Source organism: Pelobates fuscus, chromosome 6 (assembly GCF_036172605.1).
Source record: "Pelobates fuscus isolate aPelFus1 chromosome 6, aPelFus1.pri, whole genome shotgun sequence".
NCBI classification, from domain to species: Eukaryota; Metazoa; Chordata; class Amphibia; order Anura; family Pelobatidae; genus Pelobates; species Pelobates fuscus.
The window spans coordinates 277,971,996-277,999,981 of record NC_086322.1 but is presented as its reverse complement, the minus strand read 5'-3'; the positions used below and the strand labels follow the sequence as shown (position 1 = coordinate 277,999,981).

Sequence of the window (27,986 nt, the reverse complement as noted above, 5' to 3'; positions counted from 1 at the left end):
TTTTTTTTCTTTTTAAAGGCACGTTATTGTGACACCAGATATGAGTGGCAAAGTGCACTTGCAGAGGTTGGCAGAGTACACGCTGAAGGCCTGACACCCGCTTTAAGGACACTGACTGCTATTAGCTTACAGTGAAAAACTTTTTTTCTTTTTAAAGGCACGCAATTGTGACACCAGATATGAGTGGGAAAGTGCACTTGCAGAGGTTGGCAGAGTACACGCTGAAGGCCTGACACCCGCTTGAAGGACACTGACTGCTATTAGCTTACAGTGAAAAAAGTTTTTCATTTTAAAGGGATGCTATAGTGACACCAGATATGAGTGGCAAAGTGCACTTGCAGAGGTTGGCAGAGTAAACGTTGAAGGCCTCACACCCAGACACTTGCAGACAACTAACTGCTATTCAATCTATTATAGTGAAAAAAACAATTTTGTTTTTAAAAGCAAGCTTATGCTATTGTGACACCAGATATGAGTGGTGGCACTGGGCAAGTGGGCACAGTATCCACTGTGAGCCTGGCACAGCAGCTGGCAGGCAGGCAACTGCAATTACATTACACAGAAAAAAAAAGCAGACTGATGTTTTAGCCCTAAAAAGGGCTTTTTGGGGTGCTGTCCTTACAGCAGAGATCAGATGAGTCCTTCAGGACTGTAGTGGACACTGAATACCCTAGCCTAGCTATCAATTTCCCTATCAAATGAGCAGCAGCTACACTTTCCCTCCTCTATCTAAGAATGCAGCTTCAGAATGAATCTAAAATGGATGCTGTACAGGAGGTGGGAGGGTCTGGAAGGGAGGGTCTGCTGCTAATTTGCTGGAATGTGTCTGCTGACTGTGAGGCACAGGGTAAAAATTTACTCAATGATGACGAATAGGGGCGGATGGAACCGCGCATGTGTTCGCCCGCCGTGGCGAACGCGAACACGCTATGTTCACCAGGAACTATTCGCCAGCGAACAGTTCGGTACATCACTAGTAGTTATGTTATCTCCTTATTGTATCCAGCACTGAGTGTTATTTTTCTGTATTTTGCTGTATATTAGCATCTCTGTATTATGCTCAGCTCTCTGTATTGAATGAATATCTCTGTACTGTACAGAGAGGAAGAAAATTCTGGGTGAGGAATCTGGCGTTCCAGCATCTTAAAACTTCACCAGCCGTGACTGTGTATCACTATAGAATGATGCAGTTGTTAAACATTTGAAACAGCAAATATTTAAAACTCAATTTATTGCAAACAATGCTTAAAATAATTATGTTTCTCTATATATAGTAGTTAAAGGGTGTGGTGATCCTCTGATGTTCATTTTTAATTCAACTAATATAACTATACTTGCTTCTCCTCTAAGCTTTTATAATAACCCATAAATTAAATTTTCTGTCAAACACTCATTTTTAAGGAGGATACAAATCAATTTGAATGGGAGTCTGATGCCTATAAATTACTTATAAAATGACCTCATAACATCTAACTTGCATCTCATATAAGGCGGCAAAGTCAAGGAGAACACTAGTTCAGCTGAAGAACAGTAAGCAATATCCATTCTACGTGTATAAGAAAGAAGTAGTGTGATCAACATGAGCCACAGAAGCAATCACTCATCCTGCGGATCTGTCTTGGGAGCTAATCATTCTGGGGGACATTACTCTTCCAGCTACCTCTCTTCAGTTCATCATGGAAGCTCTAATAAATGCCATAACAAGAGTCAAGGTGGTCACTATAAAGCTTCCAGCCATCATGGAGCAAGCAAGAAGCTGTCCAGCCATTCTTCTATTGGTCTTGAACATGGAAGTGGAAGTGTTGGTAATCTTAGATCTCATCACAAGAACTCTAGCAGTCATAGTCATGGTCTACTCAGTATCAATGAGAAGGAAACAATGCAGTTCCTAAATGGACGTCTTGCATCTTATCTGGAAAAGGTTCATTCACTAGAACAGGAGAATTCTCAGCTGGAGAGGAAGATATGCGAATGGTATGCAAATAACGCCCCCAGCTCCCTGCCAGACTCCAGTCAGTACTTCAGGACTATCCATGAGCTTCAGAACCAGGTGAAAAAAATATATACAAATGTAACTCATTCAGGCATTATACCATGAACAGTTATCTTGAAGATGGCTATTCATGAGATGATACTGCAGTATTGAAGCAAAGTAAAAAATTTACATTATCTATCTCAATTAATGCAGACGTATTCTAATGTTCAAAGATTTCAGCTCATATAAAATTAAATATTGCATTACCAGAGAAAAATATATATAGCCAACGTCTAGAGTTGTAAACTTAAAATCTATTTTTTTTGTGAAGTCACAGTTACATTAAAGCACTATTTATACTTTTTGTTGAGAATAATAGCATCATATGTAATTTATTTTTCTAACCAATATTATGTAAAAAACATTGATGCTTATTATTATTTATGAAGTGCCAGCAAGTTCTGCAGTGCTGAACAATGGGTGGACTAATAAACAAGTATTTGCAACAAGGGGAGTTGGATGCACAGGAACAGAGGGTGTTGAGGGTCCTTCTCAAACAAGGTTAGATTCTAGAGAGATTGGGGTAAAGTGGCACAAGAGCTAAGGGTAGGATACATTTCATGCATGGGAAAAAGTAGGTTGCTATAATAATTTACAGTGAAGGGTTAGTTTTTTGGATGACATGGTTGCAGGAGAAGAAGCAGGGTTACCAAGTTGCGGGAAAGGAACCTATTAACATTTTAATTGATATGCTTTCCTAGAGAGGTGAGTTTTCAATGATTTTTTGAAATAACGGAGACTGGGTGAGAGTCTAATGGAGAAGGGAAGGGAGTTCCATAGGAATGGCATAGCCCTAAAGAGGTCTTGAAGGTGGACCTCAGAGGTGTGTGTAAGAACAGAGTATTGACTATGAGGGACATTTATTAATTATGGGCAAAGTTCTAAATAAGGAGCAATCGCAACAGAAACCAATGGAATATCTTCAAACACTTTGTACCAAGTATTTAATCTGTTTTGCCTTGATAAATCTCATCCTTTGTATTTTGTATTTAGAGCTGTATTGAGTTGTTTTTCCTTCACAGGTTATTTCTGCCTCAGTGGACAATGCAAGAATTGCCTTACAGATAGATAATGGTCAACAAGCTGCAGATGACTTCAGAAGCAAGTAAGTTTTTAGAACAATTTGTATAGAATACAACAGAACATTTCACTATATTTAATTCCCGCTAGCATTGAAGTGAAAAGTGTTTTAAGATGGGAGTTAAAGGACTACTATAGGGTCAGGAACACAAACAAGTATTCCTGACCCTATAGTGTTAACACCACCATCTAGCCTCCCTGGGCCCCTCATGCCTCCATAAATATAGCAAAATATTATTGTATTCAAGCCAGAAGCTGTAACTCTGCATGCTGTTTGCCTAAAAAAAACAAGCAGTCTGCTGACTATAGTGTCCCTTTAATTTACAGTGTATGAATTAATAACTGATAACCAAAAATGTTTCCTGCACATCACATTATCCCACATTCCTCAGTTGAATAGCAGAGGTTTTTAGTACTACTTTAACGACGATTAAAATGTAAGTTCATCTGCAGACGATCAGGCAAGCCTCTGTGGTTAGTCCAACACTAGCAATTCACCTTGCATATTTTAGCTAAAGGGCTAACTATCTAACGAGAAAGAAAAGGGTATTCTTATGAGTCTCTACAAACTAAATAATCCATAACGGAGAATACACAGAGTTGGCAATTTAATATATTAACCATTAAGTCCACTGAACGCTTTGGAATGTTTTACTCATGTTTCCATGGTGTTCACAACTTAGGTATGAGATGGAGAAAAACTTAAGATCCAATGTAGAGGCTGACATTGGAGCTCTGCACAAAGCCTTAGGACAGCTTAACAATGAACTTCAAGACTTAGCGATCCAAGTTCAATGCCTCCAGCAAGAAATTCTCCAGTTGAAGAACAACCACACAGAGGTAATGTTGATGGTGAATTAGTTGTGATGTGGGTATAAGTCCCATAATGTTAACACATACAGGGTAAAATACGTTGTTATATGTTCTAATAATATTTAACAACAAATGACATCATAGAGCTATTACAATCTGTAATTATATGGAATCAATGATGCCAACATCATTAAATTATTTTATTAACGCACTTAGCACATTTAGCCACATAAGTATGTCTGAAGGGTAATAACATAAATGTATAAAATGTTTTACTAGATGCCTGGAATACCCTGGCAGTAAATGGAGCAATGTCAAACTCTATAATTTTTTCCAGTAATATTCCAAATATGTTCCACATATGTCACGTGTGAAACATAAGTCTGAGGTTTCATAATGGGTAGATGTCGGGCACTGGTTGGATATTATCTACAATCATAACTGCTTTATCTATGCTATGTAATACAAATATATTTGATCCTATGAAATGGGGTTACATTAAATATTAGGTTTTTAAAATTTTGCCAAAACTATTCACAATAACCTTAGTAATTACTGAACCTCGTAAAAACTCACTGACTGAAACATTGATTTTCAACTTTGTGGGCCGTGTAGAAGGAAACTCAAGTATATTACATACCTGTGATACTGAAGGAATTTAAAAATGAAATATAAATCCATCACAAATAATGAATTCACATCTGTTATACTAAAATGGGTTCCTCTTAATACAAAATTTAATTTGTATGAGTAAACCTAGTTGCCGTCTAGGGCCCAGGCAATGGCTGGTGGATAACCTCTATTGGTGCTGACCATGTTAGAATTGTCATCACAGCCTTGTGGTGCTCCTCAATGACTCAGAGCACAGCAGATAGTACTCTTAGTCATCACCTGAGCACTCAGACTGTATGGAAGCTCCTTTAGTGGTCTGCAAAAAATACACACACTCAGACACAACACTCAGCCACACACAGACACACAATACTCCTCCACACACAAAAGTCAGCATACCACACACAACACTCAACCAGCACACTTAGCCTCCCCCACATCAAGCTCTAAGCTTCATCCGCACGCACAACACCGGGTCGCTACACACACTCTCAAACACAACACTTAGTCTTCTACATAGATATGCAACACTCATAGAACAGAGCCCAGTGCTCTAGAAGGAGGACTCACTAGGGCATTTTGTCTAGAGTCCTGGGTAACCTTAATACTTTATAAAACCCCATTGTATCTGGGTGGATAGTTTACTATTTTACACCAACACACCTGGGATAAAAGGGGGAGGAGGATCACATCACAATGAAAATTAATTAAAAAAAATTCTGCTGGTTGATCTGTTTTTGGAATTTTATACTCTATATATAGCCTTTAAAATATTCTTCTCTCACATCTGACCATGATTATTTTTCACCCCAACATAAAGGAAGTGGATGGGTTGCGTGCTCAGCTGGGAGCCAGAGTCAATGTAGAAATGAATGCTGCTCCATCCATCGACCTGAACAGCGTTTTATCTGAGGTCAGAGAGGAATACGAAAACCTGATGGAGAGGAACCTCCGGGAAGTCGAGGGCATGTTCTTGGAACGGGTAATGCAAATGATTTAATTGGTTCACACTTCTATACCCATTCTAGGTAATTAAAATCTGCTCCCAACCATTTCAGTTTTGTGTTACTGGAATACAGCTGTCTTACTCGGTTGCAAAGAAAAATGTTAGTCATTCACTAAACTCAAAATATCATCAACTTAAATCTAAAAGAAATATGTAAAAATAGCTGATTTAGAAAAATTCTTAAACTCTGTAATTGCACAGTTTGCCTATTTTTTACATTAGGATTCAATTTCACTAAAATTCTAAGTTTAAATAATTATTTACTCACGTGAGAATTCAAAGTAAATTTCAAATTTAAGGTCAAAATAGCCAAACCAGAAACATTTTCTAAGTCAGCTATGCTTTTAGTTTAGCTACTCTGGACCTAAATTTGAAATTCCCTTTTACTCTCACTGCAGTAAATGACCCTTATAGGGTTAACTATATCCAAGTTTGTTCCTGAACGTAATTACACATTTCTAGATTTCAAAACACTATTGATCATAATCATGATGCCTCACATGCTCTACTTTGTTAAAAAGACAAAAAAATTAGCATACAAAGTTTTAAAAATGTGATTATTACTCAAAGGATTCCACATCAGTTTTAATCATAAAAAGCATAATTCACATCTTTTAATATTCCTTATATTATGGAGTGGACATAATTGGAGCTATATAAGTTACTCAAATAAAGAGAACTGAAGAACCTTCATTGGATGTGCTTTCTCCTTGCAGAGTGCAGAATTGGACCGCGAGGTATCTTCTGGATCTGAACAAATGCAGTCAGTAAATAATGAACTTATTGATCTCAAACACTCTGTACAGACCCTGGAAATTGAGTTGCAAAGCCAATTAAGTTTGGTAAGTAAGCTTTAATATACAGCACATGTGCAAAGAAAGACAGATTGTTGGACCTACAGACAGTTAGATAAAAAAATTCCTACACATAGCAATACCATTAGCCTTAAAATTGCCATCAAATTATTTTACTTCTTAATTATATTTCAGGAATTATGGCTGCACACAATGACATTACAATTTATTTGTGACTATAGATTAACCAACATGTAGTACCTCTGTAGTCAGTCTGTGATTTGTATTAGCAAATATAACAGATCTTCTATTTTTTTTTTACTTTTTATTGCAACTCCTTTTACAAGATACATCTAGCAGATATTAAATTGATCTATAAGTGTTCCATTGTCGCACAACCTTTCCAGTGAAAACGTGAAAACAAATGTTTAATCCTCTCCTTCTGCCAAATGTTAATTTAATGAGACACTATATTCACTAGAACCACTACAGCTTAATGTAGTTGTTCTGGTGTCTATAGCCTGTCCCTGCATTCTTTTCAATGTAAACACTGCCTTTTCAGAGAAACTTGCTGCTTAGTAACACCTCTAGTGGAAGTCACTCAGATTCCCACTAAAGATGCTTCCTCATTCAGTGCTGCATTATGTGCAGCACCTACAGAAATTCTATGATATTATGAAAGGTGTGGATGTTCTCTGTCACAATGTGATTATTATAAATCACAAAGTACACAATTCCAGGCAAAATATAATATCCTTTTTTTCCCCCATCATTTTAGAAATCTGCTTTGGAAGGCACTCAAGCCGAGACAGAGGCAAATTTTAGATCCCAGATTTCCCAGTTACAGTGCCTCATTGATAATGTAGAATCTCAGCTATCACAAATCCGGTCCGACCTTGAACAACAAAACCACAAGTACCAGCTCCTCATGGACCAGAAGACCCATCTTGAGATGGAAATCAGTACTTACAGACATTTGATGGATGGACATGATATTCAGTATGTAGTAAAGACGTTGCCATTTTCATTTTTTAAGTTTCAGAATGTATAATATGAATATAAAAACATGAAGTCCATTGTGGACATGTTAATATTTCTTACATGAATCACCAGATCTAAAAAAAAAACAACAAACAAACAAAATAAGTGAATACATACATAAATGTTTATGGCACAGTAAAGAATGACTCTAAAAAAAGGTATCAGCCAATGAAAAAATAATTATTTACATTTACCATATTATCACCTGTGAGCAATATTATCAACAAGACACAAAATAAGCAGTTGTCATGGTAAAGAGTATATGGTAGATGGCCAGTGAAAAGGTCATCAAGAAAGTACCAAGGAAGACACCTGGAAGAGTGAGTGACAAGAGGATACGACAGATAATGCAAGTTTTACCTGAGATCAAAAAGAACATTTTAGAATGATTTGAACACGAAGCGTAGTTGATTTAACCCATTAAGGACCAAACTTCTGGAATAAAAGGGAATCATGACATGTCCCACACGTCATGTGTCCTTAAGGGGTTAAAACTAGAGCTTTTGCTGGTTTTAATTATATTGCTTTGCAATAAGTGAGACAACTGAGCAGATCCAACGAGTGTAGAAGGAAACATGAGAAACGTTGTCTTGAGATTGTGGAGATGGTAATGTAGGATATTAGACAATACACGGAGAAGGGAATATAAAGACATGCTGGAATGAATATATAACAAACATTTTTTAATAAATTCTCTTATACATACAATTGTTCAATAACATTTAAATCTGTGTTGACTAATATAATGCACATGAAACAAAATGAATCTAATCTCAGCCTTTCCCATTTCTCCTTGCAGTTTCTCAGGTCACAGTTCTTCAGGAGGTAAGTAATGGGCATTATTAAAAGTCTTATATATGACATTAATTGTAATTATATGTCTTTGTCATGGTAGGTAACTACTCGTGATATCCGTTAAAAAACACATCTCTGTTATTTCTAATTAAAATAACATTTAAAGGGAAACTGTATAAAGGCAAAACATGTTAGATTTAAGGAACAATTACCATGGAAACCAGTAAAACGTGTCTTAATAATTTACCACCTTGCAACAAAATAGCACCTGTTTAGTCTTGATAAAACTCCCTTAATGTCTTTAGCTATACAACACAGTTTTTAGATTGAAATCAATAATTATGATATACACACGCCATTATGATATTTAATAATATTGTTTAGGATTTTAAAAAGAAAATAGATACATGACTAATTAATTACATTTATCAGAATGTTAAAAACTGTAATAAAAGTCAATGAACTAATTGGGTGGGTCATTCTTATAGCTCCACCTATTGTGTATTTGTAATTGGATGAGGTGTACAATTCTCTGCATAGTCTTAGTTGATGTGCTCCATTTGAATTGCATTGATTCAGACATTTCCCTAGTGTCAATATAATGATGAAGATCTATTTGTAGAGTACTAAACTTAACATTGATGTCTCATTTGTTAAAGGATTTCATCACAGCAAGTGCTAGAAGAAACCCAGAAAGACATGAATCTTTGAAACACGTGGATCTCTAGACAAAGAAGGAAATATTAAACTGTCTACTTTTTCTGATTCTAGGTGTTGTGTTTCTATTATCTTCTTTTTTCTTTCGTTTTCTGTAGAGTGATTAAAGCAAGTGAAAAGTCCTATACAAAATATATCCCCTGCAAGAGAAATTTGATCTTAAATATAACATGCGCAGAACAAACATTGTGTAAAAATACTTTAAACCTCTTCATGATGGAACTGATTTTTTTTAAACATTTGGTTCTATATAATGATTATAATATATAATCGACCACTCAAAAAATAAACATAGAGCTAGAGAGATAGATAGATACATAGATAGATAGATAGATAGATAGATAGATAGATAGATAGATAGATAGAGGGATAGATAGATTTAAAAAAAATGACCTTTCTTTTCCCATGATGGAAATATTTGGTAAATGTTTACTCATTTATAACAATGTTCACTAAATATTCAATTGGAAGATGTGTACATTGATTGGATTTTTGTTGTTGTTGAAGAAACATTTGGACTGTATTGTCAACACTTTCTGACTGTGGCGGTTTTTCTAACTGTCCTTTAGTCAAGATTTTGTAAATAAACTTTGTCTGTCTCATGCAAACTGGATGTTTATCTGGATGTTTTTTATAAGGTAACATAATGGAAAAAGTAAGCGTATATGATGCCATCCTGTCTTGGATTTACTTTACGATCCCACGCCGGCGATTGCGGTATGGGGGACTTACCTGGGAGGCATAGCCGTCCATGTCGATGCCAGCAGGGGGAGTGCCTGTAATGACAGGTACTCCCCCTGCTGCCTGGAAATAAAATAAAATAAGTTAAAACAGTGTAAAAATAAGATTATATATACTTAGATCATATATATATTTTCATATATATATATATGATCTAAGTATATATATACACATATACACATACACATAAATATACATACACTGTCTATGTGTATTTTAATATTAATATATACATAATTATATATATATTAATATCAAAATACACGTACAATGATATTGATTAAATTTATATATAATTTTCATTATATATATATATTCATATATAATAAAAAATAAATAAATATATACATATGTTAAAAGATAAAATTAAAAAATAATAAAAAATAAATAGATACAAATATATAAACATGCGTCATTTCGTTCTAACTATATTTTAAAATTTATATATATATATATATATATATATATTGATATCAAAATACATGTAGAACGAAATAATATATATATCTATATACATAAGTATATACGTATATATCACTATATATATACCTATATATAAATCATTAAAAAAAATTATATACATATATATACACATATATATATATACACACATATATATATATATATATATAATAATTATACGTATATATTTATGGAATGATTTTACATAATTAGGTCATTTTATTAATTACAATTTGCAGGACCTGCCTGACAACCCAGGCCGAAAGTTCAGGGAATTAAATTTTCTAGCACTATATTTAACACTGTAACTTTCCAAGACACCATAAAACCTGTACATGGGGGGTACTGTTTTACTCGGAAGACTTCGCTGAACACAAATATTAGTGTTTCAAAACAGTAAAATATATTACAACGACGATATCGTCAGTGGCAGTGAAATTTTTTGCATTTTTCACACACAAATGGCACTAATAATGACGATATAATTGTTGTGATACGTTTTACTGTTTTGAAACACTAATATTGTGTTCAGCGAAGTCTCCTGAGTATAACAGTTCCCCTCATGTACAGGTTTTATGGTGTTTTCAAAAGTTACAGAGTCAAATATAAGGTTTGCGTTTCAGTTTTTTCACATTAAAATTCGCCAGGCTACCGTATGGTAGCCCAGGAATGAAAATTATCCCCATTATGGCATATCATTTGCAATAGTAGACAACCCAGGGTATTGCAAATAGGGTATGTTCAGTTTTTTTTAGTAGCCCCTTAGTCACAAACACTGGCCAAAATTTGCGTTCAAATTAGTTTTTTGCATTTTCAAATATTAACACTAACTTTGGCCAGTGTTTGTGACCAAGTGGCTACTAAAAAAGACTGGACATACTCCATTTACAGAACCTTGGGTTGTCTACTTTTGCAAATGGGATGACATCATGGGGGTAATTCTTATTCCTGGGCTACCAAATGGTCTCGAAGGCAAAGTAACCAATCTGGTGAATTTCAATGTGAAAAAACTGAAATATGTAACACGCTATATTTGACCCTGTAACTTCCCCAAACACCATAAAACCTGTACATAGGGGGTACTGTTTTACACGGAAGACATCGCTGAATACAAATATGTGTATTGTATTGCAGTAAAAGCAAACATTATTTTGACATTCACAGTTAAAATGTCACGTAGAGCTAAAACAATTAAAAAAAATCTTATTTTCTCCCATTTTTTTTATATTTGTTTCATATTAAATTACGTTCCATACCTAAATATTTGATGTTAAACGAAAGCCCTGTTTCCCCTGAATAAAATTATATATAATAAGTGTGGGTGCATTTAATATGAAATAGGTGAATTACGGTTGGACAGACATATAGCGCAAATGCCAGGTTATGTTTACGGTTTTTTGGGATCACAACTTGTACATTTGGCTGCGGTCTTAAGGGGTTAACCATTAATATCTGTTCCATTAATGCTAGGAAGTAGTCTGTTTAATGCAGGCAAACATTCACAATTTATACACACAGCCTCATTTACATACAAGAGGGGACATAGAGCACTATAGTACAAGGAAGGGTGGGGTCAGACAATAACAAGGGCTGATGGAAGATTGAAGAGGGACAAAGCAGCTAGTTTAAACTGGTCTGGTAGTGTCTCTAGGACAACTCCCTGCTGGGGAAATAATAAGACAGGAATAAGGGGGAGGAGGAGAGGCACATACAAGCAATGCATTCAACATACTCCTCCCCGTGCCTGAAGGATAATTGAGTCAAGAACTGTGCAAACTCAATTATCTCCAGGTACAGAAAAAAACACAATATCACAACACCCCAAAAGTACCCTGAAAATCCATGGAAACCCCTTAAGAGTCATCCCCGGATAGCCCTGATCTGAGTGACAAAAATCACTCTGATCGGTGCAGTGGTTAGGATTTTCTATGGAAGTCAACTTTTAACATGTTTTTTTGACCCATAGTCTTAGGGCAGGAGGCTAGCCAGTAGGCCCCTTCAGGAACACGTGACAGAGGCATCTTTTCCAAATATGGTATTATATATTTACAAGAATTATATTCAAAGTCAAATCAGTCAAGACAGAGTCATTAGACTTAACTCATAGATTGTAAGCTAACTTAAGCAGGTCCTTCTTAACTTCTCAAACATCCCCATTCAAAAATTGTAAAACGTTGTGAATTTGTTGTAACGGATCCCCTATACTACGACTGAGTATATCCGTTGAAGAGTCTCCCAGGTCCCGAAGTGAAGCAGTGATTATAACTCTGAGCTACCCAAACATCAGCCAAGACTTGATGAAGGGTACAAATGAACTCCTTTATTCTGGCCAAGTTGCCTGCTTATATCACAACACCCAGCTCCACACAATACAATGCAAGCCCCTCCCAAAGATCTCTGTACCTGGGACATAATTGTGTTAAAGACCGGTAAGCTAATTACATTAGAACAGAGAGGCAAAAGAGAAAAACATAAAAAATACCCCAAACATCATACAAATATACAATAACCCCACTAATAACATCATAAAAATATAAAATATATAAAAACATAAAAAATGTACAATAACCCCAAATAGCCCTGATCTGAATGACCAAGTTCTCCAAATAGCGCTCAGATCCATGCAGTGTAGGGGAAATGCCACCAAGTAAAAGTTCTGATCGGCCGCACACGTGGTCCTATGCCAAAAATAGTTTCAGGGCATTTGGTGCTTTTGCCGGTCAACTTTCAGGAGCTCTTGCTTCCGAAATATGGGTTGCTTCTCCTGGCTCTAAGGTAGCATTTGCGCCCCTTAGTCTCAGGCACCTTCCCTCCAAAAAGTGCTCTCCTGGTTGGTTGCAAAGTCGTTCAAAACCCCGGATCCAGTTGTCCGGGAACCGCAAGGTTACCGCATGCCGAAAACAATTCCATGACATTCGCGACTAAGTAATGCTAAGGTGACCGGGGACGCACAAAGTCGTTATGCTGAATTTAGCTCCATAACAATCGTGGCTAAGTACTGCTGAGGACAATTTGTGGGTTTCTTCATGCGGATGGCCGCCAGGGAGCTAGTGTTTGGTTCCATTTGAATGAAGGGAAAGTGCCGAACCAGGGGCACCCAGGGAACGCTTCTAATGGTTGCTGGGGAAGTTAATTCCTGAACGGGGTCTCCAAAGTTGACCACAGTCGGTGGCCTTGAGGCCAGCTTCCACACTCCTCCAGGAGTGTATGGCTAACGTCCATGGTAAAGAGCGTTTGCCACATATGTTAACACTATATAAATAGTAATAACAACTGTACTTAAGCTTTTTCCATTAGTAAAAAGTCATATTTTTATTCCGCCAATTTTAGAGGTACTTTTATTCATTAATTCGAACATCCTGTAATAATCTTGTGGATAATCTTACCAAACTAAGGCAAATGGAAAGAGATAATGTGAGAGATAAACATAACCAATAAGATAATTTAACTAGACATTAGGTGCAGTTATGGTTCTGAATACACTGAACTACCAGAGTGAGGCCCTGTGAAAATTACACGATGAGCCTTCATATATGAAACTTTCTAAAAATCCAACTACAAGTTTTCTCTGCTGTAGATGACAACAGAAGATGAGATTGCAAGGTGGTCTTTATGTAAGACATTGCTTCCCATTACTCCTGTTTTTCAAATTTTATTTAAAATCCATAAAAATCAAGTCCTTTAACCTGAAAAGATGACTGTTTTGAATGACATTACGGAAGATGCATCCTCCATCCCTTCATACATTTCAGAGCTGGGTAAAGGTAGGTACTTCTTATATACCTGAGGTGTGTTTGGTAATCCATTGGCACTGAACTGATGTAACTGACATTATAATGCCAAGAGGACTAAGCATTTCAACTGAGATGTAGGTGACCTTTTATATAAAGGGATTTGGGCATGAAACCACAGGACCACCGGAGAAGTTGGAATTACTGGTCATGCTTACATTCTATGCTTAAAATAAGACAGGTCAGACATTGGTGGTCTCCACAAAGCCTTGGAACAACTGAACAACAAACTTCAAGATTTAGCAAAACAAGTTTACTGACTCCAGCAAGAAATTTTCCATCTGAGAAGGAACCACACAAAGGTACCAGAACCCTGGATATTATTTTTCATTATGGTTTCATACAGTAAAAAACTAAATCTCAAAGTCAAACTGTTGATATTATTGATAGAGTCCAATGCCCAGGGCAGAATTTACATGTCAGGTGTCTGTAGGCACACAATCCTTGAGCGCCCCCTGCTCCCTAACCCCAAAATAAGGTAGATTAAGAATAATGAATTTATTAACAGGGCATTGCAGACCTAAAACCATATTCATATATGGCAACTACGTATGTGCATATTTGTTGTTCTGCTTGTAATTAATTGTACTTGAATGGGTGAGTATAGAGAGTGTACACACCTGTGTAAATGCATTGCAGGGTTAAAGTAATGTTAGAAGTGGTTAGGGTAAAATGGGGTTTAAAGTCACAGATGGGTTAATGTCACAGTTAGATTACATAGGGTGTTTAGTGTTAAGATAACCAGATTCTCCGCCCAGCGAGCCTCTGAGAGAAACGAATTCTCCCAATGGGCCATAAAAAGATTGGCATAGCTGGGCGCGAATCTGGTTCCCATCGCGGTACCCTTGAGCTGCAAAAAAAAGTTTCATCATTTTTGCAGCTCAAGGGTAACGCGATGGGAACCAGATTCGCGCCCAGCTATGCCAATCTTTTTATGGCCCATTGGGAGAATTCGTTTCTCTCAGAGGCTCGCTGGGCGGAGAATCTGGTTCTCTAGTGCAGGTACATCGATGACATTTTTTTTTTATTTGGCGAGGAGATGTGGACACACTTGGATTTTTTATTGATTTTTTAAATTGTAATCACTCGGATATACATATTACCAGTGAACATAGCACTGAAGGCATCAGCTTTCTTGATCTATACATATACATTGAAAACCAAACCATTCAGACCAAGACCTTCATTAAGAAGGTCGATGTCAATGGGTATATAGATACTTCAAGCTGTCACTATGGCCCATGGCTACACAATATGCCGAACAGTCAATTCTTACGTCTATATAGAAACTGTAGCGATCCAAAATTATTCGATGAACAGGCACAGTTCTTAAAAACTAGATTGGTTGAAAAAAACTATGATGAAAAAACCTTAGACAATTTCATAAGTAAAACTAAAGGTAAAGAACGGAAGGAAATTTTATATAAAAAGACAGATAATGTAAAAAAGAAGGAAACATTCTCAAATGTTCCAATTGTCTTAAATTATAATGAAAATGCTAAACAGATCAAGCACATTATTAACAAATATTGGCACATCCTCAAATCAGAACCAACTCTTGGGAGAATCATAGGAGATAAACCAGTTATAGTTTACAGAGGAGCAAAAAATCTAAAACAACATCTAACGACTAGCTTTATTAAGGAGAAAAAAGATAATAAAAACCTCTTTAACATTGAGCCGGGTTTTTATCCCTGCAAATCATGTGTTACTTGTAAGAAAACTTTATTTAAAAAACAAAAAAATGACCTCCTTTGTTTCCCATTTTAATCATCATACCTTTCCTATCCGTCAGGTTTTGACATGCCATTCTACCAATGTCATATACCTCCTCTGGTGCCCATGTGGCCTGCAATATATAGGGATGACCACCAGAACCTTAAAAACTAGGATTGCGGAACAATATCCAGAAGGGGTATATGAAACATAGTGTTTCAGCACATTTTGCCAAAAAACATAGAAGTAACCCATCTGTACTGTCCTTTATGGCTATTTTTAAGAAAGGAAAAAATTGGAGGGGTGAGAACAATGTAAAGGAGCTGGCAAAGATAGAGAGCAAATGGATTTTTGATATGGATTGCTTATTTCCCAAGGGTTTAAATTTAGATTTTGAGTTTTCTAATTTTTTATAATATTTTTGATCTTATTTATTCTCTATTATATATTCCCTTTTTTATTAGTTCTTTTTTATATTCCCTTTTGCCCTATTTTTGCCGGCTCCTACACCCTATTTATGTGTCTGCCCTACTATGAGCTCTGTTCATTCAAGTGTTTAATGTATATGGAGAGTTAGCAATAATGACAGTTTTAGAGCCACTTCTGTGGATCTCTATTTGCTATATCATGTTTTATTTACATATTTTTTCTTTTATATGATCAATTCTCTTTCAAATACAAATTTTTCCGAGACCGGAAACGATTGAACGCTGTATGCGTTCCACCGTGCGTTCCAACTGACGATACCGGAAATGACATCGTTCGCAATTACCGGAAGTGACGTACGCGGAAGAAAAACACGCACAGGTGATCTGTAATGCCGGGCGCATTTAAGCAAGCCACGAGGATCCGAAAATCTGCACCGGAAGAAGGCTACCAAGCCGAAACGCGTTTGCTGTTACCTCATCATTTGATTGTATTTTATATTTGTTCTTATATTTACTCCTACGGTTTACATTGTTTGGGTAAGTGGATACCTTCATTCTATACCACTTGTTGTTTGGGTTCCACCCCCTTGTAACCGGGAGTTTGCTTTTTTATTCTTATTCTAAAAATAAATCCATTTTTACTACGGAATTTTTCATATTTCTGCCTTGGAGTCTCGTTAGCCTGAATTGTCACCTTTGAGCCTGCTATACAGAGCCTGGTACGGCTCTGGTAAATGTGAGTGGTAGTCCATCTTCATATTATTTACATATTCGTATTACACAGTATACACTATGTTATGTTTTATATTTATATTTTATAGATAAGACTCTGCCATTCGTCTATGTTCAGGTCGTATCTTATGGTCATTGTTTACCACTACACCTGTTTTGGGGATTTTCCCTCCTTATGCTTTGAGTGCTGAAGTTTGAAGAGTTATTTACAAAGTGCTCACCCTCCCATGTCTTCTGTAAACCAGTCAGATTGATGATATTAGTGTTGCAGGAGCTGTTATACAGTGTGTATCACTCAGAGCTTCCATTGCTCCTCCAGTAAGGCATTTCCTGTGTGAGAGGATGTTAGTGGGCAGAAAAGAAGTGATCCCTTCTTCTTCCTGTCCAGTCTCACGCACAGACAATGGAGAAGCTGGGACAGTACTGTGTTTTACACCCTCTATAACTATTTCTGCAGCTCTGCTATTAAGGTTGATTGGATTACAGAGGATACTGGCCAAGGCTTCTGGTACTTATTTCCCAACTAACCTATTTAAAGAGACACTATAGTCACTAAAACAATTGGTGTATAGATCATGCCTCTAAAGTCTCTCTGACTATTAATCAGATTTGACATGTTAATTGTAACTAAAGAATTGTAGACAACTGATGAGTTCCTTAATATTTAATTGAACTATTGTTCTCTCTTTGTAGAGATTTTGACTGAAATGCAGGCTACCCTTGGTTACCAGTTCTCCCAGTTACAGTGCCTCATTGATATCATGGAAGCTTAATTGGCACAGATCCAGTCCGACCTAGAACATAACTCTGACTACCAACGTCTTATGGACCAGAAGACCCATCTAGAAAGGGAAATAAGAAACTACAGAAATCTACTGGATGGACAAAACATTCAGTGAGTAGAAAATATTTTGTCACATTGAATTCTTATACTGATTTTGTTATTTAAATATATAAGAATGTTCAATGTGAGTGTATGTGATAATATCATGTGAATGTTTTTATCTAAAGCAATTGAAATATTTCACAAAAAATATACATGTTGCAGCACAGCTATAATTCTTTAGTGTCTACTCTACCATCATAAGAATGACAAAGGAAAGAGAATTTGGGGTTTGAAGATTCATTATGAAGGAATGTATTTGCGATTAAGTTTCAGAAGATGGTGAAAATATAGTAATAGTACGACCAGAGGTTAGACGTAGGTCTCCAGCAGAGCGTAGGGGCGTAGACGGGACATATTTGTGTATTAGTGAGGATAAATAGGTCGGAGCAGCATTGTGTAAAGATTTGTAAGCAAGTATCAGGGTATTTAAAACTCAATTTATTGCAAGCAATGCTTAAAAGAAATATGTATCTATATATATAGTAGTTAAAGGGTGTGGTGATCCTTTGATGTCCATTTTTAATTCAACTAATATAACTATACTTGCTTCTGCTCCAAGCTTTTATAATAAACCATAAATTAAGTTTTATGCCAAACACTCACTTTAAAGGAGGACACAAATCAATTTGAATGGGAGTCTGATGCCTATAAATTACTTATAAAATGACCTCATAACATCTAGCTTAATTCTTATATAAGACGAGCAAAGTCAAGGAGACACTAGTTCAGCTAAAGAAGAATAAGCAATTTCCATTCTAAGTGTGTCAGAAAGAAGTTGTGTGATCAACATGAGCCACAGAAGCAATCACTCATCCTGCGGATCTGTCTTGGGAGCTCATCATTCTGGGGGACATAACTCTTCCAGCTACCTCTCTTCAGTTCAACATGGAAGCTCTAAAAAATGCTACAACAAGAGTCAAAGTGGTCACTATAAAGCTTCCAGCCATCATGGAGCAAGCAAGAAGCTGTCCAGCCATTCTTCTATTGGTCTTGAACATGGAAGTGGAAGTGTTGGTAATCTTAGATCTCATCACAAGAGTTTTAGCAGTCATAGTCATGGTCTACTCAGTATCAATGAGAAGGAAACAATGCAGTTTCTAAATGGACGTCTTGCATCTTATCTGGAGAAGGTTCATTCACTAGAACAGGAGAATTCTCAACTGGAGAGGAAGATATGCGAATGGTATGCAAATAACGCCCCCAGCTCCTTGCCAGACTCCAGTCAGTACTTCAGGACAATCCACGATCTTCAGAACCAGGTAAAATAAATATATACAAATGTAACTCATTTAGGCATTATACCATGAACAGTTATCTTGAAGATGACTATTCATGAGATGATACTGCAGTATTGAAGCAAAGTCAAATATTAACATTCTCTATCTCAATTAATGCAAACGTATTCTAATGTTCAAAGATTGCAGCTCATATAAAAAGAAATATTGCATTACCAGAAAAAAAGAAATATAGTCAACGTCTAGAGTTGTAAACTTGAAATCTATTTTTTTGTGAAGTCACAGCTACATTAAATAACTATTTTTACTTTTTATTGAGAATAATAGCATCATATGTAATTATTTGTCAAACCAACATTATGTAAAAAACATTGATGATTATAATTATTTATGAAGTGCCAGCAAATTCTGCAGTGCTGAACAATGGGTGGACTAATAAACAAGTATTTGCAACAAGAGGAGTTGGACGCACAGGAACAGAGGGTGTTGAGGGCCCTTCTCAAACAAGCCTACATTCTAGAGGGAGTGGGGTAAAGTGGCACAAGAGGTAAGGGTAGGATACATTCCATGCATGGGAAAAAGTAGGTTGCTATAATAATTTACAGTGAAGGGTTAGTTTTTTGGATTACATGGTTGCATGAGAAGAAGCAGGGTTACCAAGTTGCGAGAAAGGAAGCTATTAACATTTTAATTGATATGTTTTCCTAGAGAGTGAGTTTTCAATGATTTTTTGAAGTAACGGAGACTGGGTGAGAGTCTAATGGAAAAGGGAAGGGAGTTCCAAAGGAATGGCATGGCCCTAGAGAGGTTTTGAAGGTGGGCATCAGAGGTGCGAGTAAGAACAGAGTATTGACTATGAGGGACATTTATTAATTCTGGGGCAAAGTTCTAAACAAGGAGCAATCGCCACAGAAACCAATGGAATATCTTCGAGCACTTTGTACCAAGTATTTAATCTGTTTTGCCTTGATAAATCTCCTTCTTTGTATTTTGTATTTAGAGCTGTATTGAGTTGTTTTTCCTTCACAGGTTTCTTCTGCCTCAGTGGACAATGCAAGAATTGCCTTACAGATAGATAATGGTCAACAAGCTGCAGATGACTTCAGAAGCAAGTAAGTTTTTGGAACAATTTGTATAGAATATAACAGTACATTTCACTATATTTAATTCCCGCTAGCATTGAAGTGAAAAGTGCTTTAAGGTGGGCGACAATTTACAGTGTACTAATTAATAAAAAGATAACCAAAAACGTTTCCTGCACATCACATTGTCCCACATTCCTCAGTTAAAAACCAGAGGTTTTTAGTACCACTTTAATGACGATTAAAGTGTAAGCTCATCAGCTGACATTCAGGCAAGCCTATTTGGATAGTCCAACACAAGCAATTCTCCATGCAGCTTTTAGCTAAAGGGATAAATATCTAATGAGAAATAAAAGGGTATTCTTATGAATCTCTACAAACTAAGTAATCCTTAACAGAGAATATATAGAGTTGGCATTTAATATATTAACCAATAAGTCCACTGAATGGTTTAGAATGTTTTACTCATGTTTCCATGGTGTTCTCAACTTAGGTATGAGATGGAGAAAAACTTAAGGTCCAATGTAGAGGCTGACATTGGAGCTCTGCACAAAGCCCTAGGACAGCTTAACAATGAACTTCAAGACTTAGCGATCCAAGTTCAATGCCTCCAGCAAGAAATTCTCCAGTTGAAAAACAACCACACAGAGGTAATATTGATGGCGAATTAATTGTGATCTGGGTATAAGTCCCATAATGTTACAGGGTAACATACGTTGTTATATGTTCTAATAGTATTTAACAACAAATTATATCATAGAGCTATTACATTATGTAATTATATGGAATCAATGATGCCAACATATCAGTAAATTTAATTATTTTATTAACGCACTTAGCACATTTAGCCACACACGTGTGTCTAAAGGGTAATAACATAAATTTTAAAAAAATGTTTGCTAGATGCCTGGAATACCCTTGTAGTAAAAGGAGCAATGGCAAACTCTATAAACATTTCAGTAATATTCCAAATATGTTTCACATATGTCACGTGTGGAACATAAGTCTGAGGTTCAATAATGGGTAGATGTCGGGCACTAGTTGGATATTATCTACAATCATAAGTGCTTTATCTGTGCTATTTAATACAAATAAAATTGATCCTTAGAAATGGGGTTACATTTAATATTAGGTTTTTAAACTTTGGCCAAAACTATTCACAATAACATTAGTAATTACTGAACCTCGTAAAAACTCACTGACTGAAACATTGATTTTCAACTTTGTGTGCTGTGTAGATGGAAACTCAAGTATATCACATACCTGTCATACTGAAGGAATTTAAAAATAAAATATGGATCCATCATAAATAATGAATTCACATCTGTTATACTAAAATGGGTTCCTTTTATATATAAAATTTAATTTGTATGAATAAACCTAGCGTCCGTCTAGGGCCTAGGCCCCTGCAATGGCTGGTGGATAGCCTCTATCGGTGCTGACCATGTTAGAAACTCCATCAAACCACTGTGGCACTCCTCTATGACTCAGAGCACAGCAGATAGTACTCTTAGTCATCAACTGAGCACATTTAGACTGTATAAGAGCTCCTTTAGTGGTCTGCAAAAAACACACACACTCAGACACAACACAACACTTAGTCACACTCTGACTGCTCTACAGAACACAAAATTCAGCATACCACACACAATCCTCAACCAGCACACAGAAACACACTTAGCCTCCCCCTACATACAGATATAAGTTTCCTCTTAACACAACACTCCACTACACACAATCTCAAACACAACACTCAGCCTTCTAGAAGGAGGGCTCACTATGGCATTTTGTCTTGAGCCCTGGGTAACCTTAATACTTTATAAAAACCCACTGTATCTGGGTGGATATTTTACTATTTCACACCAACACACTGGGATAGCAGCGAGGGGGGTGGGAGGGTAAAACACATCACAGTGAGTTTTTCTGCTGATTGATCTGTTTTTAGAACTTTATACTCTATATATAGCCTTTAATATATTCTTCTCTCACATCTTACCATGATTATTTTTCACCCCAACATAAAGGAAGTGGATGGGTTGCGTGCTCAGCTGGGAGCCAGAGTCAATGTAGAAATGAATGCTGCTCCATCCATCGATCTGAACAGCGTTTTATCTGAGGTCAGAGAGGAATACGAAAACCTGATGGAGAGGAACCTCCGGGAAGTCGAGGGCATGTTCTTGGAACGGGTAATGCAAATGATTTCATTGTTTCACACTTCTATGCCCATTCTAGGTAATTAAAATCTGCTCCCAACCATTTTTGTTTTGTGTTACTGGAATATAAAGTTAGTTATTCACTGAACTCAAAATATCATCAACTTAAATATAAAAAAAAGTATGTAAAAATAGCTGATTTGGAAAAAATCTTGATCACAGTTTGCCTTTTTTTGTCATTAGGATTTAATTTCACTAAAATTCAAAGTTTAAAGAATTATTCACTAATGTGTGAATTCAAAGTAAATTTAAAGTGAATTTCAAATTTAAGGTCAAATAAGCTGGACCTAAATTCACTTTTACTCTCACTGCAGTAAATAACCATTATAGCGAACCCTGTGAATTGATATCCAAGTTTGTTCCTGAATGAAATTACACATTTCTAGATTCCAAAACACGATTGATCATAATCATGGTGCCTCACATGCTCTACTTTGCTAAAAAGAAAAAAAAAGAAAAAAGAAAGAAAAAAAATAAGCATACAAAGTTTTAAAAATGTGACTATTACTCAAAGGATTTCAGATCAGTTTTAACCATAAGAAAAGTGTAAATAACATCTTTTAATGTTTCTTATATTATGGTGTGGACATAATTTGGAGCTATATAAGTTACTCAAATAAAGAGAACTGAAGAACCTTCATTGGATGTGCTTTCTCCTTGCAGAGTGCAGAATTGGACCGAGAGGTATCTTCTGGATCTGAACAAATGCAGTCAGTAAATAATGAACTTATTGATCTCAAACACTCTGTACAGACCCTGGAAATTGAGTTGCAAAGCCAATTAAGTTTGGTAAGTAACCTTTAATATACAGCACATGTGCAAAGAAAGACAGATTGTTAGACCTACAGACAGTTAGATAAAAAATTCCTACACCTAGCAATACCATTAGCCTTAAAATTGCCATCAACTTATTTGACTTTTTAATGATATTTCAGGAAATATGGTTGCCCACAATGACATTACGATTTATTTGTGGCTATAGATTAACCAACATGTTTTCTCCATGTGTTCTGCAAACTCTGCACTTACACCTGGAAGAAACTATGCTGAAAGTGGTGTAGTACCTCTGTAGTCAGTCTGTGATTTGTATTAACAAATATAACAGATCTTTTAATTTTTTGACTTTTTAAAAACTCCTTTTACAAGATACATCTGGCAGATAGTAAATTGATATTAAATTGATCTATAAGTGTTCCATTGTCGCACAACCTTTCCAGTGAAAAAGTGAAAACAAATGACTAATCCTCTCCTGTAGCTCCTCTGCCAAATGTTAATTTAATGAGACACTATATTCACCAGAACTACTACAGCTTAATGTAGTTGTTCTGGAGTCTATAGTCTGACCCTGCATTCTTTTCAATGTGAACATTGCCTTTTCAGAGAAACTTGCTGCTTAGTAACACCTCTAGTGGAAGTCACTCAGGCAGCCAGTAAAGATGCTTCCTAATTCAGTTCTGTTTTATGTGCAGCACCTACAGAAATCCTATGATAATATGAAATGTGAGGGTGTTCTCTGTCACAATGTGAATACGATTATGATAAATCACAAAGTATACAAATCCAGGCAAATGACAGTTTCCTTTGTTTTGTCTTTGTTTCCATCATTTTAGAAATCTGCTTTGGAAGGGACTCTAGCCGAGACAGAGGCCAATTTTAGATCCCAACTTTCCCAGTTACAGTGCCTCATTGATAATGTAGAATCTCAGCTATCACAAATCCGGTCTGACCTTGAACAACAGAACCACAAGTACCAGCTCCTCATGGACCAGAAGACCCATCTTGAGATGGAAATCAGTACTTACAGACATTTGATGGATGGACATGATATTCAGTATGTAATAAAGACGTTGCCATTTTCATTTTTTAAGTTTCAGAATGTATAATATGAGAAGGGAATATAAATACATGCTGAAGGGGATATATAAAAAACCTTTTTTAATAAATGCTCTTATACACACAATTGTTCAATACAATTTAAATCTTTGTTGACTAATATAATACACATGAAACAAAATTAATCTAATCTCAGCCTTTCCCATTTCTCCTTGCAGTTTCTCGGGTCACAGTTCTTCAGGAGGTAAGTAATGGGCATTATTAAAAGTCTTATATATGACATTAATTGTAATTATAATGTTTCTTTGGTAGGTAACTACTTGTGATATCCATTAAAAAAAACACATCTCTGTTATTTCTAATTAAAATAACATTTAAAGGGAAAATGTATAATTTCAAAACATTTTAGATATAAGGAACAATTACCATGGAAACCAATAAAACGTGTCTTAACATTTACCACCTTGCAACAAAATAGCACCTGTTTAGTCTTGATAAAATTCCCTTAATGTCTTTAGCTATACAACACAGTTTTTAGATTGAAATCAATAATTATGATATACATACGCCATTATAATATTTAATAATATTGTTTAGGATTTTAATAAGAAAATAGATACATGATTAATAAATTGTAGATTATGCTAGCTTTAGTGTACCTATAATCTTAATTTTATTAATGACAGGAGGCGAGTATTTGCTTAAGTCTCTCTTTACTAGAACTCCACAGCAGCACAGAAAACAACCAATCAGAAAAAAGTTAGGTACTATAAAACTCCCCTCCCCATGCATCATTTCCTCTTTCAAGCTGCGACAAAACAGAATAAAAGGCAGAGAACATCATGGGGAAGAAACGAAGTCCTAGATACGATGAATATAACGATGTCCACCATCCAAGTGTAACCGTCAAACTCGATAGTGTAGGTGGACTGTAAACTGAAACGAGATAAAAAACAGAATCGAACAGGTTGATTATCCAATGAAATGTACTCCGAATAAACATGAAGATATCCAATGTAGCAACCAAATTAACCTAATATGTAAATATCCCAACCCTATTAATGGAAAAAACAGACATAAGGAACAAGCGACAGGTAGCAGAGACAACAAACAGAGTTGCATACCTACCTGATAATCTAAACTATAACATAAAACAAGGGAGGGACAAGAATGGGTGGGAAATACTCGCCTCCTGTCATTAATAAAATTAAGATTATAGGTACACTAAAGCTAGCATAATCTACAATTTTATAACATGACAGGAGGCTTCGTATTTGCTGTTTGAAAGCTCAGTTCACCAATCCAACTCTGTTCGTGTCGCTGGTAATTATACCAGGAAATATCAGAGTAATCCTAATTGGACATTCCAATACGATAAATGACAGCCGACGGGTCAAAGAAGATGCCAACCGACAAGGCATCTCAAATACGGAAAAAGGCACCCTCCGTCGGTAAATCCATTGTACGTGGCGTAGCAAACTGTTTCCTAGAAGTCGGTCCATGAGCTGGCAAGCTGACCTATTAGTCACATTCCTGTAGTCGTATAACTTCAAAATCCGCTCTATGACCTAGGGTCGCGAGAAGAAAACTGACACCAAGTCTCAACTCATGACCCATAAGGCGGCTCCACCGATCGTGCCAGGGCCATTCGGCGATGCGGCCTTGCAGGGAGATCTCCAATCTCAAGGAATGCACCGAAGACCACCACCAAAATCGCAATAGAAGCCGAGGAGGATCTTCGTACCTTCCTGTCCTACCCGGTGGGGTGACTCATCCGAGCATAAATTCATAACGCACACAATGAGAGTGTGGCCAGACCAGCCGTATACAAAGTGATTCCAATAGTCCAAACGGACCGTGTAAACTTCGGACGCCGTAGAGAGAGAGCTCCAGAAGACGTCCGTTCAGGGTTCCGAACTGAACTTGAGTGGAGGAACGGTGGTCGACTATTCTGGGAATAGGGAATCCCAGAAAACCTCAAAGGAATGGGAAGTGCAAACAGGAACGCAGATTTTCATCCTGAAATGCCCTCGTCCAAGAGTGAAAGATGTCTGTGTGAGAGTCGGGTATACCAGGTACCACCATAAGGTCTCGTAGGTCTCCTCGACGATAGTTGAAAAGTAGGGTAGCGCGAATCCAACAAGATGGCTCCCGTGAGGGATAACTAGAGAATAGACGGAGGGTCCTCCATCTCCGAACCCTGATCACCCGGTATGCGTTTCGAGGAGACGGGGCAGTCCTGCCATCTTATCCCAAGATCTGAGGACCGGGGAGGTCAAGACCAAACGGGGGTTTCCGGTCGTACCCTGTGAACCATACGTACGGCTTTTTACCTTCAGAGCGGGTAATAGGCTCTCCTTAATCCTGTTACCCGAGCAAGGTAGAGCCCGTTTGCTCCCTGAAGGTCCCCGTATCTCCTGCTACCTAAATACGGGAGAAACTGTCTGAGCAGTTGTTCACAATGGTCCGGATATCCAAAAACAGAAAGCAATCCTCTGCTTGTTATGGTGCAGAATATACCCAAACCTGCACTCACATAATACCTGAGTTCCATCCGATAGCCGTACCATCTCCAGGAATGTGTATAAACAAGTGGGAGTCACCCCTCGTTATACCACGGTGAGAATATCCCTCCATTACAGGAGATAGACTAGAGGGAACCAGTCTACCTATGGATATCTTGCATGACCAGGCAGTCCTCTATATCGAAATCAGTAGCACGGACGTCAGAACTACTTGAATGCAGGAGGGACGCCCCTCCCTGTAGACATCGGTGTCTTGCACAGGTACAAGCCTGTGTGATGAACAAATGGATGGCACCGTAGAGCGTCGAGTGCATGAGAGAGCCGCGCTCTCTACTAATGTGATCATATATCGTGCTAACGTCCGGCTGATAGCCTGAGCGGGCCGCACCCGTAAATAACCAAACAGTAGAGTCAGCCTCCGTGACCGTTCCTCTCTATGAGAATGCTTCCTCCAAACATGACCCCTGTATCCAGCTCAGTCTCTGGCTGAGGTTGAGGGGGGGGCTGCGCCCTCTAATAACAAATCAGTGTCCGGTAACGTATCTGAGAGGGGTTCGCTCTCTGCTCCAGCAGATAAAATATTCTCGGATTGAAGAGATGGAGGGCCGCACCCTCCTGTGATCCAAGCTAGGGTCCCTAGGGACTCAGGGTGACCAACTAAAGGGTACACCAAATACGAGTATCAGCATAAGGCTGAGGGCAATCTACGGGAAAACGATGGAAAAAACTATCAACTGACCGTCCGGATCCCGTGCGCGCGCACGGGGTCCGGGCGAACCGTTGGTAGTCTAGGAAAGCTGGAGACGTTCTCCGCAATCCACGAGCACCCGGGAGGTCGGAGGAGGCCAAGTCAGGCCTCTCGACGACCCGAGCGAAAGGAAAAGGAAGTCACGAAAAACGAAAAAGACAACAAAAACGTAGATGCGAGTAGAACGCAAATTCCATCTCAGCTAGAAGGCAAGACAAGTAAGCCCCACTGAACAGGGCCAGGAGCTAACCTCACGCAGGAATAACTACCGATAGTTATATGGACACCGGGAGACAGATACGGAGTTAGCTGATAAAGACAAGGAAAACACCGCGTTCTCCTGAAGGTGTCTGAGTACCGGTCCTTGCCTGTGCAAAGTTCTCCTCGGAGAAGTGCCGTCGCCGGACTGGCGCAACCGCGGAAGTGTGTCCGGGGTCTTAATAAGAAAACTTGCCCTTCAGGTCTGAGGTTTAGGGCCTTCACCCTACCTACCATATTCAGATGGCCGTATATTGGTGTCCTCTTGGGTAGTATGGCAGTGGTGTTTGTCCGGACACCCGCCCATTTCCATGTCACTGGTGGACACTGGCTTCTCCTCAGTGATATTCCCCCAGGCCTGCGGCCAAAAGGGGATAGAGCAGGCCCAACAGGCCAAACTAATGGACACAGAATAGTTGGCCAAGCAAAAGGCACCGACATAG

The 27,986-nt window shown here is 37.5% G+C and overlaps 2 protein-coding genes across 3 annotated transcripts; both read left to right on the top strand.

Annotated features, from left to right (window-relative positions):
• The first annotated feature begins 1,500 nt into the window (after positions 1–1,500).
• Positions 1,501–24,071, top strand: LOC134614941 (keratin, type I cytoskeletal 19-like). Of its 2 annotated transcripts, XM_063459226.1 has the most exons (8): positions 1,501–2,050; positions 3,058–3,140; positions 3,799–3,955; positions 5,361–5,522; positions 6,263–6,388; positions 7,119–7,339; positions 8,181–8,206; positions 8,836–9,122. In XM_063459226.1, the coding sequence occupies exons 1-8, from the start codon at positions 1,580–1,582 to the stop codon at positions 8,856–8,858; spliced, it is 1,269 nt and encodes a 422-aa protein (XP_063315296.1). In that variant the 5' UTR covers positions 1,501–1,579; the 3' UTR covers positions 8,859–9,122. The 2 variants fall into 2 exon arrangements, with proteins under 2 accessions (XP_063315296.1, XP_063315295.1); XM_063459225.1 differs by lacking the exons at positions 3,058–3,140; positions 3,799–3,955; positions 5,361–5,522; ... (2 more) ...; positions 8,181–8,206; positions 8,836–9,122 and adding exons at positions 19,914–19,996; positions 20,460–20,616; positions 21,991–22,152; positions 22,843–22,968; positions 23,790–24,071.
• LOC134615240 (keratin, type I cytoskeletal 17-like) lies at positions 18,397–18,917 on the top strand. The gene has a single exon (XM_063459727.1). It carries the CDS (start codon positions 18,438–18,440, stop codon positions 18,915–18,917), a length of 480 nt encoding a protein of 159 aa, XP_063315797.1. The 5' UTR covers positions 18,397–18,437.
• Positions 24,072–27,986: the final 3,915 nt, after the last annotated feature.

What these genes read in the sequence shown, in the direction of transcription:
- LOC134614941 (XM_063459225.1), top strand. Translation starts at nt 1,580, where the DNA reads ATGAGCCACAGAAGCAATCACTCATCCTGCGGATCTGTCTTGGGAGCT. An exon ending in TCCATGAGCTTCAGAACCAG is followed by an intron (nt 2,051 to 19,913) that starts GTGAAAAAAATA and finishes TTTCCTTCACAG; the next exon opens with GTTTCTTCTGCCTCAGTGGA. An exon ending in TGAAAAACAACCACACAGAG is followed by an intron (nt 20,617 to 21,990) that starts GTAATATTGATG and finishes CCCAACATAAAG; the next exon opens with GAAGTGGATGGGTTGCGTGC.
- LOC134615240 (XM_063459727.1), top strand. Translation starts at nt 18,438, where the DNA reads ATGAGCCACAGAAGCAATCACTCATCCTGCGGATCTGTCTTGGGAGCT.